Source organism: Prinia subflava, chromosome 1, assembly GCF_021018805.1.
Source record: "Prinia subflava isolate CZ2003 ecotype Zambia chromosome 1, Cam_Psub_1.2, whole genome shotgun sequence".
Lineage (NCBI taxonomy): Eukaryota > Metazoa > Chordata > Aves > Passeriformes > Cisticolidae > Prinia > Prinia subflava.
The window spans coordinates 71699500-71721069 of NC_086247.1; the positions used below are offsets into that span (position 1 = coordinate 71699500).

General features: G+C 37.3%; 1 protein-coding gene across 1 annotated transcript in view; it reads left to right on the plus strand.

Annotated features, from left to right (window-relative positions):
• ADCY2 (adenylate cyclase 2) overlaps window positions 1-21570 on the plus strand; it is a 210226-nt gene that overhangs the window by 127865 nt on the left and 60791 nt on the right. Inside the window, exons 5-12 of the mRNA XM_063399668.1 lie at window positions 5287-5435; window positions 6486-6597; window positions 7670-7797; window positions 12606-12764; window positions 13491-13623; window positions 13953-14129; window positions 15444-15487; window positions 17776-17856. Coding sequence (XP_063255738.1) covers window positions 5287-5435; window positions 6486-6597; window positions 7670-7797; window positions 12606-12764; window positions 13491-13623; window positions 13953-14129; window positions 15444-15487; window positions 17776-17856 — 983 coding nt within the window. The remainder of the gene's footprint in view (window positions 1-5286; window positions 5436-6485; window positions 6598-7669; window positions 7798-12605; window positions 12765-13490; window positions 13624-13952; window positions 14130-15443; window positions 15488-17775; window positions 17857-21570) is intronic.

Consider the following 21570-nt stretch of genomic DNA (forward strand, 5'->3'; position numbering starts at 1 on the left):
TATCAGTGGAGATGTTTAATGAACTGGCATGCGTGTCATGTTCTGCAAGAATCACATCTCATTGTTTATGCTATTATGTATTTTTTATTAATGATCTAGGAGGTATGTGAAGACATTCATAGGCAATAATTTTTGCAGAAAATGTAAATCCTGGTCTGATAATAAATACCATAATATTGAATACTTTCTAGACAATATTAATGAAGAGAGTTTTTAATAACCTTCCGAAGAGAGATAATTCTAAAAGAGAATAAATATTGTAAGGCTGCAACTTTGTACAATATTTTGGAGAAAATAGGAGACATGAAGCAGCAGAGAGGGAACTCCAGAGATGTTACAACAGAAGGTTGCATGGAGTAAGTCATGGACATACGTCTTTGTTTATTGGAGCAAGATGTTAGAATCTGTGTCAAAAAACCTTTAAAAATGCTTGAAGATTGTTGAGGATTTTGAGAAGAGAGTGTAGAAAATACTTAGAAGACGAAGATTTTTACACCTAAGTCCATTTACCTGATGAAAAAGACAGTTATCTGTGTTTACAGGAATAAGAGTAGGGACATTAATCTTGAGCTGAGAAAGATGTAACAAGGCCAAGGCTTCAAAGTAAGAAATACAGAACACATTTTTAACAGTTTTTAACAGTTCAGCTGATTAACCACCAGAAGTTGGTGAATTCTCTATCTCTTGATGTCTCTGTAGTCAAGATTGAATACTTTTCTTGTTGTTCATATGTAAAATCAATTTATTGGCTTCAACACAAGTAATGAGGTTGTTGGAGGTCATTAACATAGGCTAAATTTAAGGAGGTAACAGCACGTAACTTTTAGGAATCTTCTCACCTTTCTGTTAGGAGTCCAAGTTAGCTTTAAGAAAAAATAATTTACAACTCTTTATTCTTGTAGGAGTATTTTAGAGAGTGATCATGAGGTCTGGGTTAACATTACAGTAATTTGACAGATACCCTCTGGATCACCATCTCTATCAGCTTCTTGACTGTTCCATTATTTTGTGATCAGGAATCAGAAAATTAATTTCTTGTAGGTTATTTCTTTATACATTTCAAGGACAGCTGAAAATTTGGTGTTATTTGTGTTTATTTCTAAACTCTGTAGTGAAGCAGGATGCATGCATAGGCTAATTGCTTCTCGAGCTCTTACTGCTGGCTTACTGACCTGGTTTGTCAGACTCACTAAATAGATGATTAGATACATGCCACAGGAATCTGAAAACAAAATCCAGCACACAGAACAGCAGAAGTCAATATTAAGTACCCTAAATGACATTGAAAGGGACAAAAATATCCCTTCATGGGATTATAGGGACAAAAATATTCCTATAGTCCTTTACTGATCTACAAATATATAGCTTTTCTGCAGACTTCTTGAATATCAGAAAAAGCTTAACAACAAAGATGGACATTTCTTCCAGTAAGACCAAAATTTGGACCTGCAGTTCCCTCCCTAAACAACAGAGAGCAAGAGAGACAGCATTGTTACCTCAGAATTTCAGTATTATATTCTGTGAATTGCCTTGAAGGACAATTTCTCTCCATTGACAACAAGGCACAAAGTTGATTTTAATACGGTGAATTCTGTCAGACTACCTTTGTTTCTCCTTAATGACATTCTGTTGCCTATATTATTCAGGAGATCAGACTAGATGGAAGACTATTTGGCCTTTAAATCTATAAATTCTTATATTTATGCTCAGTAAAGTGTTAATAGTGTTGTAATCTTGCATAAATGAGTGAATCAGTACTGGTAGTTTGCATAACAAAACAGGAACGAGCAAATAAATAACGTATTGTTGCCTCAGGCCACGAAGAGGTTGATTTGTGAAACATGCACTCTTAAAAATAACCTGTACCTAGTATTTGAGGATATTTTGCTTGTTTGCTGCAGAACAACAGCGTGATATTTTGTGAGAAACTCAAGGGCAACTGCCACCTTGTAGAAAACAGCACAGTGCTATGTCTTTAACTGAGCTATGCCAACTTATTCTAGCTAAGAAAGCAACCAGAGTTCATCAAGCTTGAGAGCAGTGATGTGTTACTAAGAATCACTGCTAAAGTCATCTGTATGATTCAGGGAAAATTCTGACAAAGAGATCAACTTGGATCTGAGAGATTAAGAGAACAGGAACTCAACAATTTGACATATAGCACAGAAAATCTTCAGGTGGAGAACACAGGGAGGATGCCTACTTGCTGTCCTTTTAGTGGGGTCCAGGTAGAGAGAAGTACTTAACCTATACTATTGAAAGCCACTTTAATGTTGTGTTCAGTATAGATAGTGGGCTCCTTCTTTTAGCCCTAGGACATAAAAGGTATCAGCTGGAAGTGACTTGAATGGTTGAGAGGAAAGCGTAGTCCCAGGGCACATGAACAGTCAGGAAACAGTCTTGTGTGCATGAATCCCCTGCATAAGCTGTTAGGGTCATGTTGTTAATATTCTAGGGAAGGACATTTGTAAGGAGATTTTCATTGTTGTCATAGCACAGCAGTTTCTCTTTCACCAGAAGCAGGTATTCTTTTTTTCAGTCTGAAGACTTCAAAATGGTACCTCTTGACCTGTATACAGAATTATTTCAGCTTTTTTCTTACAGACTATAGCTCTAAGAAGAGAGTGGCTTCTCTGTCTACTACAAATAAGGAAGATTTTTGTCTAAAAGTGTCTTTTATCTCAGTTCAACTTGTTTTTGATGTGTAGATTTTCTTTTTGAGAGAATAGTACAGAATGGAATGTATTACGAAATATAAAGCCAGCATAAGCAGCAGTCTTGATTTGTGGTGTTCCTTGTGTTGTTCCAGTCCGCAGGAATTTCAGTGTAAAACATTATGCACTACAAGCTGATCAGTAAGTAGTTCTGATCCTTCCACTATGCTTTTTTGAGCCAACAGTGAGGACAAAACAGGAAGGAAGAGGTGTTCTTATGTGCTTTGCATTTCTTCAAATCTTCAGCTAACCACCCCAGCCACAGTGTTCATGAGCAATGGAGATTCACCTTCTTTTACAGCTGTCTTTTAGTGAAAGAAATGAAAATAAACAATCCTTGTTATCACATAAGTGATAACGTCAGGACCGAAGTGTGAGTGGTGGCAGCCTGCAGGATGGAAAGGGTGGCTGAAGGCTCTGTGCAGCTGGATATGGCAAGGTGTTCTACAGCGTGCCTCACCAATTGCAGTTCTCTGAAGCAACCTCACGCTTCTTTTGTACAGTGGAAATGGAGGATTGAAAACATTCTTTGGAGGAAATTCTGGTGTGGTAAACAGCTTCATCAGGATGTTCAAGCAGAATGGAATAGTGGGCTGGCCTGAAGAGAAAAAGAAGAGAAAATATTCCATCTCTCCCGATGTCCCCTACAAAATGAGGGCATTCTGTTTTCCTTTTCCTCATATGATTCTTTAGCTTGTAGTTGATTCTATGCTGCTTCCTATGAAAACTTTTTCTCTCCGTTTTTTTGCTTGCTTCCTTGAAAACATTTGTTGCTTTATGACCTTTTACCAGCCTTTCTGGCTTTCAAAGATGTAAGCAGTAACCTGGACACTGAGTGTCTGCATCACTGTATGTCTGGAATCATAACAATCATAGGAAGATAGTGAACCAGCTTGCATTTACTATCCATGGTACAGAAGGAGTATAGTGATGTACAGTTGCAGCTAAGAGCACTCACCTCTTCATTAACTGTGTAAGTATAGTTGTTAGCAAGTCTGAACAATCCCGTACTGTTAGATAAGGAGCAACCTGGAAGAGTAAGTTTTCAATATGGAAAAAAAATTGATTGGTTGTAGAGATATTATTTACAAGTTAGCAAAATGCCTCCACCAAGGAGCAGTGAAGTGAAACATTACCAATGAACATAAGCAACAAAAATACACTGGTCTCTTGGATGTGAACTTTGTGAACTTGCTAAAATGCCTAAATATACTAAATTAATCTTGCATTTAAAAAATAAATTATCAGTTCAATATTCATTAGTAGCAAAGCAAGATTCTGTCTTGATTCACTGAAATAGAAGGTTTTTTGCCAAATATGTGCAGGATCAGTTTCACAGGGCCTCATGTAATTAAATGCTATGCTTACAAGTGCACAAGTGCTATGAGGAATGTGAATTTCTCATTATACTTGACAGAGACAGATAGCCAAGGTTGCTGCAAATATTAGAGGAGTCTATAGCCTCGTTATTGCCATGCTCTACTCAAGGTCATCAGACCTGAACAGGAGTAATTATCCCAGGCAGAGGATTGGATTAATGGCTACATTCTGGTGCCTTCATGAACAGAACTGCAAGTCTGCAAAAATACTCTTGTGAGCCAAAGAGAATGCATCATTCTGAGTAACACCTGAGGATCATGCACATTTTGAGGTCATCATCTTTTCTGGTGTAGTTGTTTCTCTATCTGACTCTGTCAGGGGCTTTTTCAGATGCCTCTCTTTACTGGTTCAGGCTTCTGGTTTTTATCCTTAGCCAGAAGGACTCTCTCCTGTCTGCCTATGAGAAAATGGGAAATTCTTGTTCAATTTCAAGATGGAATATGATAAAGCAAGAAGGATTTTTTTTTGCAGAGTTCTTCTTGATCTGTTTTCCAGAGAAGTAGGAAATCAGTCTAAAGTTGTCACAGGTAAAAAGGGTAAAATGAAAGTGTCAGAGAGCTTTAAAAGAGGAAGACCCTAATACCAAATGATGAAGAAAAATGTGTAGGGTTTGGGTTTTTTTAATATTCAATATGCTTTTAGGTTAATTTAAAAAATAAAATTGTCAAATGCCATATTAAAGGAGAGGGTACCTATCAAAATGCTCTGCAAAAGTTCAACATTTCCAGTATGTTCTGTGTTTGTATTTTATTTTCTTCTGTCTAACTGCAAAAATTATTGCAAAGCATTTAAAATTCATGAAAGAAAAAAAAAAAAAAAAAGACATGTAGCTTATTCCTGTTTGAATCAGACTGCATTTCCCTGAAAGTCCTCTGGAGTGGCCTTGCAACTCCTGTTTCATTTGCTGCATCCTACTCAGATATTGAATAGATCAAATGTAAGGCTTAGCTTAAGCTTTTTCTAATACACACAAAACCTTGAAGAGGGCAGGCATTATTGGAAATGTGTGTATATCTCTGTCACACTCCTCAAGGAACTGATTAACTCTGGAGCTCATACCAGGCCTGAGTGCAAGCCTCCTCAAAATGGTCTCTAGGATTTACAATGGGGTGTGCCTTGCACAGTATTGATGCCATACTAACTAACTTTATTCTCCTTAAAGAAACTGTGCACATTTCATTTTAAATTTTAGGAGCGCCTTCTACTTTCTTTACTGCCTGCTCACATTGCCATGGAAATGAAAGCAGAGATCATTCAGAGGTTACAAGGTCCAAAGGCAGGCCAGCTGGAAAACACCAACAACTTCCACAATTTGTATGTCAAAAGGCACACCAATGTAAGGTATTGTACTGTAATAAAATGTATCAACAACATTCAGAAAAAAAAAATTGAAAGAAAGGGTCTAGGGAGGAATTAAGAAAATATTTTTTAAATGTGCTTTTCACAGCTTAATATGTAGAATCCCTTAATTTATTCAAATGCTATATTCCAGAAGAGCCACAAAGATGTTATTACAAAGGAGTTGTTGAGAAAAAGCCACACAAAAATTGGTCTTTTTTCATAATGTCTTCATTTTTCAGTCTGAAGTACCAAATCCTGCTTCCATGTATAATAGTCAAAATTGTAATTCATGTCAGTGGTATGACTCTGATTTTGCAATTTTCTTAATTGGAACAATATCTCAGGATTTGTATCATGTAAACAGAGGCAGCTGTATCACATATGTATTTTACAAAGTACCTGAGATACAATATTCTCCTGACAGATCTAATTATTTATTGATTTAAAATTTCTAGTAGCTGGAAAAATAAATCACTTTCATTTCGAACATTCTTTCTTTACAAGGTTTTTGTGTTTGTTTGTTTGGTTGGGGTTTTTTTGTTGTTGTTTTTTTTTGTTGTTTTGTTTTGTTTTGATTGGACAAGTTAATTTGAATGATATTCTTAGAAACTGATTTATTAAAAATGTTGCAGGGCTTTTGATGAAGCTCATGTTCTCTTGGGAGCACAAATACTCTTTGAAACTATTATATTGCTATTGTTATACTGCTGATTTGTGACTATTCTATTTTTTTCAATACCATAACAGATAGAGGTATAGAATGTTTATAAATAAATACCTATAAATATAGACATGCCTATAAAGGTTATACCCAAGAAGAATATCTGTAAAGATAAATATTACCTATGAACACAACACCCATAAAGGTAACTATATGTTTACCTAAAAATGTAGTTATATTTATTGTTCTACATTTAGTAGTGGCTTTTTTGGGTGTGGGCATATCCCAGTGACGTCCAGGGAGCTTGCTTTCAGGTTTTGCTGTTGTTTGATGGGTGTGAGCCCTGCAGAAGGAGGCTGTGAGCAGGATTGTGTTTGTTCCTGTTGCAGCATCCTGTACGCCGATATCGTGGGGTTCACTCGCCTGGCCAGCGACTGCTCGCCGGGGGAGCTGGTGCACATGCTGAACGAGCTGTTCGGCAAGTTCGATCAGATTGCAAAGGTGGGCTGCTGTGGGCTGCTGCTGTTAGTTTGAGTAAGAAAGTCATCTCTAAAATGGTGGGTTTTTTCCTCTTGGGGTCTTCATGCAGCATTTCTGAGGCTTTGGCAGGAAGATTGGGTTTGAAACGTGTGAAGAAAACTCTCTGGCTCTGGTCTGAGTGCACCAGTGCATTTCTGCCAGAGTGACAGTCTGGGAAACCCAAGACAGCTCTCTAACAGGACCAATAGAGACAGCTCATGGAGCCCAATAAAGCTTAATGGCAGAAGAACGGTCCTTTAAATAGATTTTTTGCAATAACAAGGATTAAGAAACTCAAGATGGAAAAGTATTAGTCACTGTTTTGGTCTGAGAAAAAGCAATTATGAGACTGAAGGAGAAGAGAGACAATATTGATCGAATAAATTTTATTTACTGACCACAACCTCTTTATTACTCAAGAAAAGAATCAAATACAATCACAAATTTTTCTTCTGCTTATTTAGATGTCATTTTTATAAAAATTAAATCAAACTTCATGTGTGAAGGTAAAATCAGAAACCTCTGAACAGATAAAAATTTCCTGTGTTTTTATTTGTTGGGAAACTATTGTCCAGTATTTTAAAAATTACATTAAATTAAAATTAAATTTCAGTTTTTAAAAGCTAAAAATCTTTACATGGCCTTAGACTATAAAATATAGAAATACTACTATGATTGCTAGCTTCTGGAAGTATTCTATAGTACATCTTCATACACATCAATGTGGAGGACTATGTCTTTTGATTTCATTCTTCAAAAAGGCTTTATTTAGATTGAGGGCATGACAGTTTAGTCCAGTTCTTTATTCTCAGGTGTGACCATGTTTTGCAGTGAAATGACTTCCTGGTTTTGCCCATTAAGGACCATAACTGGTGGAGGGATCAACCATACAAAACTCTCTCAGCATTTCTGTTGTAGTGAGCCCTTCTCCACTGAAACAAACTTTAATAAAATGACTTTGCTAATGTCATTTAAGTCTGTCTTTCTAGCAGTAACCCTTTATTATGTATTTCAAACTGAAAGTGACTGTCTCACCTTGCTTTTTATTCTCCAGGAAAATGAATGTATGAGAATTAAGATCTTAGGTGACTGCTATTACTGTGTTTCTGGACTACCTATATCTCTTCAAAATCACGCCAAGAATTGTGTGAAAATGGGACTGGACATGTGTGAAGCCATTAAGTAAGTACAAAACTTTTAAAAACCTTTAAAACCAATTTCCTTTCACTAAAATTAAAGTCTATCTAGGTGAGCTACACTTGGCAAAAATGTGTATCGTGTGGAGATCTGGATTTTTGGGAGTCCTCTGTGTGATTTATTTCTTTTAATAAGCTGAACTTTGATTTTAAAACTTTTTATGCTCTTCTGTAAATGTAAGTTTCAATTTTTATGTTTTTGTCTAGATCACATTAACCACTGTCCATGTAGCAAAGTAGGAAATAGACCCATCCTTGTGAGAAGTATATGTGTGGTGTGCACCTCATCATGAAATGGACAATTATGTTGAACTGTGTTGATCTTAATGATTAATGAAGTAATCATACAAAATTATTCCTCTGATTCTTAAATGCTGTCCTCATATGTGTGCAATTGTAGCCATAGAGGGTCTTGGCTTTTAGCATTCTGGTTTTCTAATTCAATCCAGGGTAATTACTGGATGGGTAAGTTGATTAAAGCAAATTTGGTTCTTTTTCCTTTTACGTGTTCATGGAAAAGGTGTAGTATTTTTGGAAACTAGTATTTTGATCTCCTTGCTTTAGCAATCTTTTGTAAAACTAACAGGAATCAGGTTGCTGCATTCTCTAAAATGTTGTTTCTTCATCCAAAAATGGTTGTACCTTACACAGTGTCCAAAGAAATTCTATTTTTTAAATGGCATTTGGGAGTATTTCTCCTTGCCAAGCAAGATAAGAGTCTACAGATTTGGTTGCATTTCAGTTGCTTTCACTGGATGCCTTCTCTTTTTCACTTAGATATACTAGAACAGTATCACAATTAAGTCATTTCCTTTTTTAGCATGCTAGGCAGTAAAGCTACCATCCCTTCTGTAGAGCAGTTGGTAAAAGGGTGTCAGTCCCAAAGTTCTGGCCCCCCTTGTTGCTTGGCTTAAAAATGTTGGGACTTTTTTTACCAGCCTTTGAGTGAAAATGAGAGCTTTGGGGTTCGCGTTTCAAAACATCTCTGTGCTGTGTGAAAAATGTGAGTTAAAAGTACTTGCATAGAGTTTCTGATCAACCTGTTGCTTTGTTACTTAAGACAAAAAAGTGTAAGAGGTTACAGGGTGGTGGAAATACAACGCTAAACTTGAGCCATAAAGTGTCCCTCACAGAGAACCGAAGTATACCACACATCATAATGCAATGTTTTACTGGAGCTCAGAGAGCTATCTGTCAGTTCCTCACACTTCAGAACTTCCAATTTTCTCTGAAATATCTTTCTGCCCAGGCTGCTATCAAGTATGTTCATTGTTAATGCTGTAAGATCAGGTTCTTGGTAAGAGCAGCCTTATAGACTAGAAAATTATATGTTAGTTGTAAAGCATATTCTGATCTGACTTTATTACTGAAGTCAGAAACCACAATGCTCCCATAGAGAGATGCCTGATTACCACAGCCTGTTTACAGAAGGAGTGAGGAATCTGTACCCTGTGTTTTCAAATCCTTTCAAACTTTGTCAAGTGTCACAGCCTGCAGGTGAATGAAAATTGCTGATTATTAATCAACTCCATATTTTGTTGTGTGATTGCTTCATCTTTGTATGGAAGCATCTCCTGACATACTTCTGTGCCCTGTAAAATGATAAGTAGTAATACTCTTTCTATTGGCAGTGTGCCGCTCAGTATGTTTGACTTGCTCTATCTGAAATATCTTTTTTGTCAGCTAGAAATTATTGTTATATTCAGTCACTGAGGTGCAAAGTGCCCCCTTGGTGTGTAAGCTACTGAAAGAAAGTAGTTTGCAGTTTATATTAGTAGTTCTATATAGATTTTACCACCTGAATATGATTTCAGTTCCAGTTTTCTTTGAAGCAAAAAAGGAGGAATTCTGCCAAATTGCCAGGTGATCTGTACTACAAAGTCTTATTCAGTCTTCTTACCTAATGTTGTGTAGCTCCATTTTGAGCGGTTCAGCTTCCCTCTGCTATGGATTGTTCCCATTTAAACATGGATTGTAGTCCCACTGATTAATTGATTTGCTTCTCTGCTCTATGTTGGAGCAAATCCAATTTTTCTTGTAGTCTGCAGCATGCTTGCCTGGGAGAGGGATGCTCACTTCATCAAGCCATAAATGCCAGTGCTGCCTGTGATGCTGAGAGCTGGCCACCTTAATTGGGTGCTTTAAGGACAGAATTGGGTGCTTTAAGGCAAAATAATGTCTGTGTGTGAATATATGTGTTGTTTCCATTCAGCTCAAACTCTACCCCATTGTTTGTCTGGTGACTTCCTTATTTGCATGTTGCTCAGTCACACATTCTCAAAGACTTCCTTTCATTTGGTATCATGGAACAAATTCCATTTCAGAGGAAAGTAAAATAAACTGTTGGATATAAGATGTTTATACCATTTTAAATGCTAGGTACAAAATAAAAGAATTCTTTTAGGTATGATTTCATTCTTGCAGGTCTGATCCAAAGGGAAACTATGCTGTTAAAGCTGGCAGTTTGCAGGGAATTAAATGCCTAAGGCTCACTCAATGTGTTCCAGTGTGCAAGAAAGGGCTAGGTGAGTCTTAGATTCCTTGGTCTAGAACTATAGATGAATAAAGCTCAGATAAAGCACAAAGATGCTTTCCTAAAGACCTGAACTCTTGCTTGTATGAAGTAAAGTTGCTACAATTACCTGCAAGATAGCCATGCCTCTGAAAAATGCAGAATGCTTACAAATTCAAATTTCACATTTCAATATGAAAAATACAGTCTTGATGAGTATTTTGACTCTCAACCAGGCTGGGCACACAGACTATGCTGTGCTGAAGGAAACCAGAGAGACAGGGGAAACAGAAAATGAAATAAAGGTGGGAAGTTTCAGATATGCTTCTGTAGGTGATGCAGATGTCCTCTGAGGATGTGATAGTCTACATTCTTGATGCATTCACAGCTTGCATTGTCATAGCAATTGTTCAAGGAGTTCAGGAGAGAAGCTGTAAACCCTAACTTGGTGTAGAGTTACACTGTTAATTTAATATGTTCCGTGGTTTCTTCAATTTGTGAGACAGAAGAAGAGATTCAGTTCTGGTACAATTCTGCTTGCTCCCCTGCTTAACTCCTGAGAGCTTATTATAAAGCAGACTTTATTCAGGGCCAGCTTGCTCTGCAGAATATGGAAGGGCAGTCTTTTGACAAGCACTCACAGAGGATAAATGTTCCGCTTCCATTTTGACCAGTGTTTTTAAAATGCTTTTTTCCAAAGTGGTAGGCTTGTGTCATATACCTTGTGCAGAGCAAAGTGGTGTTTGTGATTTGCAAACTGCTTACAAAGATCATTTACAGGCAATTCATTTTCAAGTGTGTCAGCTACACAAGAGCAGTGTAAAATGGCAATGTGAAAAGAAACACCAATAAACACTTGAGAGAGACAGATGGAATTAGAATACTTTCAGTCATGCTCCTGTTACTTTCATTTCCCAGAAAAAAAACACTTGAGAATAACTGTTTAAATGCAGGATTTACCATATCAAATTCGGCTGTTGCATTCTATGTTCCCTTGCAAAAAGTAACAAAAAAAGAGAGAAAACTGTCACATTAACTAAATAATTCAGAAGGTACAGAGCTAATGATTTTCATCACTGAGGATGGAGATGTTGCTGGAGCTATGCACCCAACTCATATACAGGAGCCATTTGGGTTCCTCATTCTGTGCTTGTTTCTTCCATTAACACCCTGAATTTCTCCAAGTGTATATGCATGTATTATTACTTGCTAGGTTTGGGTCCACATCAGTTGGGATTTAAATACATAAATCTAGTTAAGTCATGATCTTCCACTTTCTTAGAGCTAAGCCTGTAGATATCTGAATTAGTTTTATTACTCTTTACATATGTGGTTAGGTACCCATATGACAGATGTCTGGAAATGTTGTTTGACCTCAGTCTCCCTCCAGTGATTCAGAAGAACAGCTTCTGCAAAGATGAATGCCTGTCTTATGTGTAGGGCTCTTCTGAGATTTGGGATGGGGTGAACAGATACTCAGCTCAGTCACTGAAGGGGTCAAAGGTTTGGGTGTGATCTGGACAGTGAGGGTAGCCTTTCATTTGCTGTATAATGTTCTAGTGGGTGCAGCATTCACTAAGCATGTGGAGGGTTGCTAAGCCTATGTTCTCCACAGTCTGAATGGCATTGACCTCATATCCCCAAAGAGTGTACAAGGCCCAGCCTGTGGAATATCCTGAGGTGCTGTGTTTTTCATCCTGCCTCTCAGATATGGCAGATATGAGAGAGTCTCCACTGTAAACATTAGGCTCTTTAGATAGAAGGCTGTGTCACGTAGTTCCAGGCCTCCAAAAGCAGCTGGTAGAACAAAAACAGTCCTTAAGTTCTACCTTGAGACAAAATATTTCCACTATTCTTCACAGACCTCCCAAATAATTTCAGATTAATATAAAAGAAGGAACTTCAGACACAGACTTGAGAATTAATATTTCTGCAAATTGTTGCAAATATAGATAATGGGAAAGATAATATATAATCATAGCATTAAAAGAATGGAGGCAATGCTAAGAAGAGGTAAATGTTATTACTGTTGTTACTGCTACATTCATAGAATCGTAGAATGATAGAATGTTTTGGATTGGAATGGGCCTTACAGACCATCTAGCTCCAACTCCCCTGCCATGAGCAGGGACATCTCCCACTAGAGCAGGTTGCACTGAGCCCCATCCAACCTGGCCTTGAGCGCTTCCAGGGGTGTGCCATCCACATAATTTGACTGGTAAAGTAAAAGAGAACAAAGGGCCTATCACGTGTACTAACAGAGGCTTTATTCCCAACCTTAGGAAGGTGAGAGATGCGACCGGGGTGGATATCAACATGCGCGTGGGCGTGCACTCCGGGAACGTGCTCTGCGGCGTCATCGGCCTGCAGAAGTGGCAGTACGATGTCTGGTCCCACGATGTCACCCTGGCCAACCACATGGAAGCTGGGGGCGTCCCAGGGTAAGAGTCTGCCCTGTTAGCCTTTGGAGACGGGGATTTTTCAGTCATGGAGAAATGCACAGGCACCATGTCTTAAGCCTTCACGGAGATGCCTGAACTAATTCTTAGGTGCTGCCTTGTCACTGTGAGCCTCGCCAGAAAAGACACACGGAGCCACGAATTTGGGGAGATCAGAGCAGCAGGGAGAATCTCTGGCTTTGTTTATTACTTCCTATTATATGCTTTTAGCAAGGTGCCCATGGATTGGAGAGTGGCTTTCCCACCTCTCAGCCACATTGGTCTAAGAGACTGTCATTCAACCTCCCCTTCTCTTTGGGAAGGAATTCAAAACAATGACAGTATTTACAAAACACAATCTCCTTGTTTACATGAACGAGGGTGAGAAGGTGCACACTTCTACTTTAATATGGATGCTCAGAAAACTAGGAGAATCTCATGGTGACACTGCCTTGAGAAGAAAAAAAACCAAAACAAACAGAAGTACTCAGTATTTCACTGTAATAATCACAATATTGCCTGTGATTTAAAGAGCGTTTTTTTTTCTGGATGGAAACCTTTAGATTTATGCCCTTTGGAACTTCTAAAATTTAGATTAGAGGGACTGCAAAAGAAGTGAGCAGCAAATAAAAGGTGTGTCCAAAAGCAAGTAAAAAATGTTGATCAGGCTTAAATTATGCTTTTGATCGGTTTTTGTGATTTTGTCCTTTTTTCAAAATATAATTTCAGCCGTGTTCACATCACTTCAGTCACCTTGGCACATTTGAATGGAGCTTACAAAGTGGAAGATGGGGACGGAGATGTGAGGGACCCATATCTGAAGGAGCATAATGTTAAAACTTACTTTGTAATCAATCCTAAGGTTAGTAGTACTTTTATTTTGTGGCCAGTCATACTTGTTTTTGAGCAGGACCACTAATCTCTTTATTGAATAATTCACTACAATAAGATATTGATCAGAGCTGTTATTGATGCCTACAAATATATGATGTTTGCAGTGCCGATGTTTCCCGCTCTTCAGAAATAAGTCTCTGATATTTCCCAGCAATATCATTAAGAATTGCAGGTTCTTAGCATCTCTCCATTTATAAGTCCCTGGTGATGGAGACCCGTGGTGCCAGATGACGCACTGCTGCTTCGAAAGGTCGTGAGCACAAAGGCTGATATCACCTTTTGTCCTCTGCCAACCAGGGGGAGAAGCGGAGCCCTCAGCACCACATCCGGCCTCGGCACACTCTCGATGGAGCCAAAATGAGAGCTTCTGTCCGCATGACCCGGTACCTGGAGTCCTGGGGAGCAGCCAAGCCCTTTGCACACCTGCACCACAGGGACAGCATGACCACTGAAAACGGCAAGATAAGCACAACAGTAGGGGCCTACTTCTGTCATTTCGTACAATATAGCAATATTTGAAAGGAAAAAGCTGCTCGCTGCTAAATACCTGGTTGTTTCTGGTAGAGGAAGATACATGTAGTTGTACATGGCATAAACCCAGTCAAGTTGATGGAAGCTTTTCTACTGGAGGGGGAACTTTGGGTTAGGTTCTAAGAAGCCATGTCTTCCTGTAAGTGCATCTCTGAATTATAAGGGGTCTGGCACTAGAGTACAAAATTTGACCCTCTGAGCTCAGACCCCCCCCCGCAGTCACAGCATGTACAGTGGCTGCTCTTCGTCTTGTGGAAAGATATTTTGAACAAAACGCCAGAATATAGCACCCTTAGGAAGGAAATCCTTTAATACAGAGAAATTCCTAGAGATTTATTCACTGTTTAGCCATATTCTCCATTTGGAACATGGCCAAATGGAGCAAAGGCTGTGAAGTTAGAATAATCCCTGTGATACTTTGAGTGGATTTTATTCCCAGAGTACCCCAGGAACCAAATCCATACTGACTGTAACATCCACCTTTGGAAGGTGCATCTACAATTCATTACCTATGGTTGAAGGCCTGAGTTTTCAAGTACTATAGTTCAATGTCATATCTTTTACACTGAATGGATTTCTTTATCATTTTACTAAAACTGTTATACTGCTTTCAGTAAAATAGTCAGTCTACAGTACATTGTACATTACATTATCTTCTACTTCTTAAAAGAGAATGCACAAATGTAAATTCTAATAGTTTTCAACATTTGGCATTCAGTTTTGTTCTTGTACAGGTGAGACATATTCTTGTTTAATAAATATAGTGCCTCAGAATGTGGATTGTGACAGGTTCATTACAGGAAGTACCCAGCCATCACTATTAACCACAAAATAAATGTGCCTGTGATTGCTGCCGTTGCTATTAATTAAAAAATAATGACCATTGTCTGTATTTGGTCACTCAGGTCTGTTTTTTTCAAAAACACTTAAGATTGGTTTTTGCTGAAGCTGGCAAGAATTTGGGCTACATCCAAATAGTGATGGCATTGAAGTCTTTGTGGTAAAGCAAAACACTCTTGTATTCAGACTGTTGTATTAGTTTATCCTGTGTTTATACTAATAGATGAGTTTTATTCCAGGTCACTCCATCTTCACTTCTAGCTGTATTTTTCTTTAGGGCTGTTTCAATCAAATGCTAAAAATATTTACACTGAAGACTTTCCCTGTTTTCAAGACTATTTTAGAAGCAATTTAATATTATTAAAGTCTATTGTAATTAATAGAAATCTGTTTGCTTATTTGTTTGTTTGTTTTTAGGATGTTCCTATGGGGCAATATCATTTTCAGCGTTGCAGAGAGAGGTAAATCTTAAAAAATTACTTAGTCATAGAAAGTCCATATAAATAAATATACATTGGTATGCTTTCAAATATTGAGGCCCATTTCCCACACAGACTCTTTTTTTATGTAAGTGCTGATACATCTTACATAAAGAAGGGCTATGGAAACAGATTTGGCAGACTTGTTTCTTATGAATTGCAAATTCACATCCTGATAACAAATAGCTTTATACTGAATTGCTATGTTGGTGACCTACTACAACCCAGGTACTCTATCAGTGGGAAGAAAATTACATACAGGAAAATTGGGAGGAAGCCCAGAGAGGGGTAAGAAAATGGAAGATGGAAAGGGCTGTCAATAATTTTTCTTACAACAGCTAATAATATGTATTAAAAGAGGCATTTTGTATATTTGTTTAATTGCTTTGCATTTGTATTGTGGTTTATTTTTTAAAGTCTTTAGTATGTTTGCAGCAGTAGTTGTTCAAAGGGTATTTTGTGGTCTTTTATAGTGCTCCTGCTATACAAAATGTTTGCAAGATCACAATAGTTTTAAGTTTTTATGCTGCTGCTTGATACCTTGATGACTAGGGCAAGATGGTGATATCATAAATACCATAAAGTCATTTAAACAAACCTTCTAAAAATTTGAATTGTTGTTGTCTAGGTTTACTATGTAATTGCCTAAAATATTGCTGAGTTCCAGAAGGTGAACAAGTTTTGACTGAACATGCATGATATTAATAAAAAGAGTCTAAATTTAAAACTGCACATTTATATTTGGACAGTATGTCCAAAGAATTTCAGTCCATGAATGACCATTGGACTGTGGCATTTGGAAATAATGCAGTTCTTGAAAATTCTGAAGTGTTTCTAAACCTCACTCCAGAATAGATTCAGAAGGCAAAAAAAGTGTCTTGATACCTTATTATGGAAGGAATTTCTTCCATTACTGATGTCTAATGGCCATAGTGAGACAGACATGTAACTAGGATTCTAGATAAGCTAGTTAATCATTTTCACAGGATAGAGCTGCAGTGATCATAAGCACTTTGAAAATCAGTATTTTATTAAAATATGAAAATGTAGGGTTTGAAGGACAACTGTAGGCTTCTGTTTGTGAAAATCTTAGCTCTTAGATATTCCACAATAGTCTTATGTTGTTGAGGATCTGCCAAGAGGATTAACTGTAGTTGGACAGTGTCTCCTCATCTGTCTGTGTGTTTCTCCTAGATTGTTTCTGCGATTTATTTCTGTGAAAAATGAGTTTTAAGCGCTTTCTTTCTTCTTTAAGCATTTCTTAAATTCACTAGCACTGAATAGGCATGAGAACATTGGGGTTTTTTGAAGTTCCTGCAGGTAAACTAATACAATTGCTATATTAATTTGAAATCTGCAGCAGGTTATCAGTTTTAGGGAAATAACCCAAAAACTTGATATTGAAAAAAATCCATGTTACCTTCAACTGGGTTCAGTTTGTAGGTTAAGAACGTTTTGGTGAGTAAAGAGTAAAATTTCAGATCTGACTAATGACTTCTTAGAAAACACTAGTTTTAAGTTAGCAGTGGATTTAAGTTTTCAATTACAGACATCACCTGTCAATATTTGAGATATGTCATTTTCAAGGAAAACACAACTACTGAAAGGATTGACGATTTTTCCAGCAATTTATGTTAGCAAAGGTAAACTCATTGTGATGATCCTCTGTTGGATTCATGCTGAATCCAGCCAAAAGAAAGAAGCTTTTTATTGCAGAGTACTTACAAGGCTCATAAATAGAGAAACACGATGTATAATTGAAACTAATTTCAGGTAGTGCTCAGTTTTCTTATTAAAAATAATAAAGTATTCCCAAGAAAAGAAAAGTTACCAGGATTTTGGTAGAGGATACCTATTATGCCTCAGTGCACTAATATATTGTGCTCATCATACAATTCTGACAAAGTTTAAAAAAAACAATCTGCAAGAAACAGGAATGCTTTTTGAATTTGAGCATATTCCCATTCTTTTTCATGAGTTCATAACAGTGTGGAAGACTTAGACCAGAATTTCTTGAGCTCTCTTGTTTTCATATGAAATATTTCCTTGTGTTTGCATTTCATTGCTCCCTAATAGCTAAGCTCTAGATTTGTGTGTGTGTGTTTGTGCATGAGACTGTGGCTAATGACGGGTTTTAAGAGCTTATTGTGAGGATAATTGTGCCTGATGCCTATAGTTGCTATTGCAGTATAAATGTTAAAAATTTATGATAAACTCAAGTTTATGATAGCTGTTGTTTTTGAAGTAACTTCCCACATTTTTCATTTCAGAACAAAATCACAGAAAAGAAGATTTGAGGAAGAACTGAATGAGAGGATGATCCAAGCCATTGATGGAATCAATGCCCAAAAGTATGGCTTTATCCTCTATCCTTTGTTGTCTTTGTCCATTCCAACTTTGACTTAAATGTGTAACAGAGGGCAATGTTTAATATTTTTTTGCTCCCACGTGCATACCAAGTCTGAAAACAGTAAAGGTGACACCAATACTGGTTAGGAAGCCCTGCACATTTTGAAGATGGGCTATAAAATAACATTTTCCTCTATATGAGATAAGACAGTGCCTTTGAATCATGGTGTGACGGAGGTATTGACTTGTCCTGATCTTCCTGGCAAAGGGAGTTTGCTCTGTAACTGTGTCTGTAGACTCATGGCTGTAACACTACAAATTTATCTTACCTGGGGGCAGAGAAGTAACAGACAAGAAATAACTGGCTCAGGAATCAGAGTGATGTGAAAATTGGTGCTTCCTAATTGTCACAGAAACAATTCCTCAGGATTAGAAACTTTCCCTAAACCCACAGTTTAATGTCTCTCACTTGGCTGGTTTCTTAGAAAAGGCTAATCTTGATGGCATGCTAGAATTGCTGGGCAAGACAACTTGCCATTTTTTCTGTGTCCTAGGAAGAGCTGGAGGCAGTATGATGTATTCTGTTTTCTGGTGAATTGATAAGGCTAGAAAGAAGTCAATTCCAGTCCAAAATAAGTGCTCAAGCTTCTTATATTTCTCTGATGAAATAGGGGATTGACATTTAAAAATGTGGACGATAATTGTAATGAATTACATGTTTCCCCCACTACTTCTGTTACTCAAAATCTTAATCATCTGAGTATTACACCTAATTATTAAATGTTCATATGTCACATTTTGGTTTTTTTTCATCTTTTACCTCTATTAAATGGTACTTGGATGTAGGAAAATGTTTTTCAGTAATTTTAGAAGAGTGTTGATATTTATAGGTCAGAGAGAACACAGTGAAATAGGGTAGGTCATGAGATAGGCAAAGCCATTGGATTATACTAGACTTCCCTAAAACAGCTACATAAATTTTGGCAGATTTTTTGTGTCTTTAGGTGCACTTGGTGTGATAGAAGGATTTCAAAAAAGATATTTTGATGTCAAAAGTAAAGCATATATATGAATGCATCTGCATTATTAAATTAAATTATTGGTGTGACCCTATTGTATGTTGCTTTATCTTAGACAATCCCTTTTTTATCTAATTATTACATACAATTTAGAGAAATTTGGGGATAAAAAAGGTTTCTGAAAAAGTTTCATTGCATTTTGTGAATTACATAGGAAATTGCAGAAAGATAAGTATCTTATATATCAGAAGGTCTGAATGTCACCTTCCAAAACTAGATTCTCTACCTAGCTCAGTATTGATTTGCTGAATGAATATCTTAAAAGCAATGATTCAATTGATTAATACTCAGGAATAAGTTATAAAAACTGCTGACTCCTCAAACATCAAGGTAATTCAATAATATTTTAACTCTGTGAAGGCTAAGTACACACAAAAAGGTAAATAAAATATTTTCTACATTTAGGACACAAATCCAATCACTTTTTTTTTTTTTCTTTATTACTGTGCATATTTTTGTGCCTCAATTTTTTCATCTGTAAAATGAAAATAACGTTAGCAGCTAGAGTGAATGAGTGGTTGTGAAACTAAACAGAAGGTTTTGTGAATCAAGGAGAAAACTTTTAAGGAAGTCTGTGAGAAAACAGGCATTTCTAAATTTTTTTAAGTGTAATGTTTGGATTGTATGGCAAATAAGTCTCTGACTGAATTAAGAAAAATTAAAAAACATTATTGCAAGAGTAAAAAACAAAGAGCTTCCAGGCCTTAGCCAAGAGGTGTAAGATCACACTTTCTCCATGAGTTTCTTTTCCCTGTAACTTGAACAAAGCACTCCTGGCTCAAAGTGCCTGTCCTACACAAGCTGGACATGAGAAGCCCTACCTAAGTCATCCCAAGCCTTGGTGCTTAGAGAATTCCTGTAGGACATGAGGTGGAGGGATGGCCAGCTGCTAGCTCAATATAGATCCTACAGAAGGGGCTTAAGTAAAGCCAGTTGGTCTTTGGAGAGGATGTTGCTGTGTTCAAGGGACACACTCTCTATGCTTTTTTTCCTTTAAGTCATGGTGGTTGCTATGTTCTGTGCATAATTCCTTGCTGTACATTCTCAAGCAGTACAAGCCCTATGAAACCACACACCTCTGTGGATACAGGCAGAGTTCAGATGTCTGTCTGTGTTGCTCCTGGAATTGCAAAAGAATTCAAGCCAAACTTTGGTACCTAGTTTCCCAAGAGACATGTCCTCAGGTACTTGCAAATACTTTGGCAATTTTTAGGCTCATTGGGGAGTCAGGCTGAAGGCAGAATTTGTTAGCCCTTAGCTCTGTGAAAGAGGTGTGTGACTTTGTGCTCCCTCTTCTGTACTCAGTCCCCGCTTCCATTTGTGTTGTACTGTTTTCCCCATCTCAGACCTCTCAGTGCCTGCTATGTAAAACCAGTAGAGCTTTTTTCTGAACTTTTAAGAAGAACTAAAAGCTTCTGAAAACGTGAATTTGTGATGTGGAGTATGAGGCAGCACGTGCTCTAAATGGCACTCCTGAATTCACATGCGATCAAGTGTGCAACCAAATTGGGCCTTTGGGAGTAGATCTGCAGAGAGAACTTTTTAGCAGTGTGCTGATGGTAATTAAATCAATCCGCCTGTCAAATACCAGAAGGAAAAACAGGAAATTATTTAACTATTTGGGGAAGAGGGTTACTTCTTGTTTAACTTCTGTAACTAAATGGAAAAAAACTTGCATTTTCATTTTCACAGTTTATCAAAAATATTCCGCAAACTGAATGTTTTCTGCAGTAGATTACAGCTGAACCCAAACAAAATTGTGCTATATGTACACCAGCCTTCCAGTTCCCTTTCTTCTCAGAATCCTATGATCACACATAGATGGGAACCATTACAGCACAAAAAGGGAAATATATTTTTGAATTAAGCATTCTGAGAACTGAATATGTTTACAGACCCTTTTTTAATGCAACTGGTTGCATAGGAACAGGAACAGTCTCCCAGGCAAGCAAACAAATATTTTCCATTTCACAAATTAAAGCTAATAGCTTACACTCTACTCTGTCCACTCTTGTGCTCCAGGACTTTAATTTAGGATATGTTCCACTGCGGTTCACTGCTGCTACTTATTTGCATTACAGACTGTCAGTTGAGACATTCCCTTTTATTTAGAAAGCATTAGCTACACTACTAGTTTAGAGCCTAATTTAAAGTTATTGCTGGAGATGTTGGGAAAAAAAATCTCAGTCCCTGCTACTATTGTTCAAGCTCAAGTACTGTATGTTCACAGAACTAATCTGTTTAATTATTTTTTTGTTTTCAAATTTGTGTGGTGCTCTTGAGGAACAAGCAGCCAAACCCTCTTGACATTTGAATAATTCTTTATCTTTTTGAGTGTCTATTAAAATAAATGTAGACATTTGTATTAGAACGTCTCATTTTGTAAAAGTTATTTCAAGTTATGTCAAGATTCACTTATTTTAAAATAGATTTTTCATTTCAATGCAAGTATTTACGTTATTTCTGATGTTAAAGCAGGGAAGGTTTTTATAATCAGCAAAAAGATCGAAATCTACCTCTGTAGTACAGAGCTGTGGTCAAGACACCTAAACTGTTCAAAGACAAAATCCCTCCACCTAATGTTTGTTCCATTTTTGTTTGCAATAGGGGTCTATGAATTGTAACTTACCTACCCAC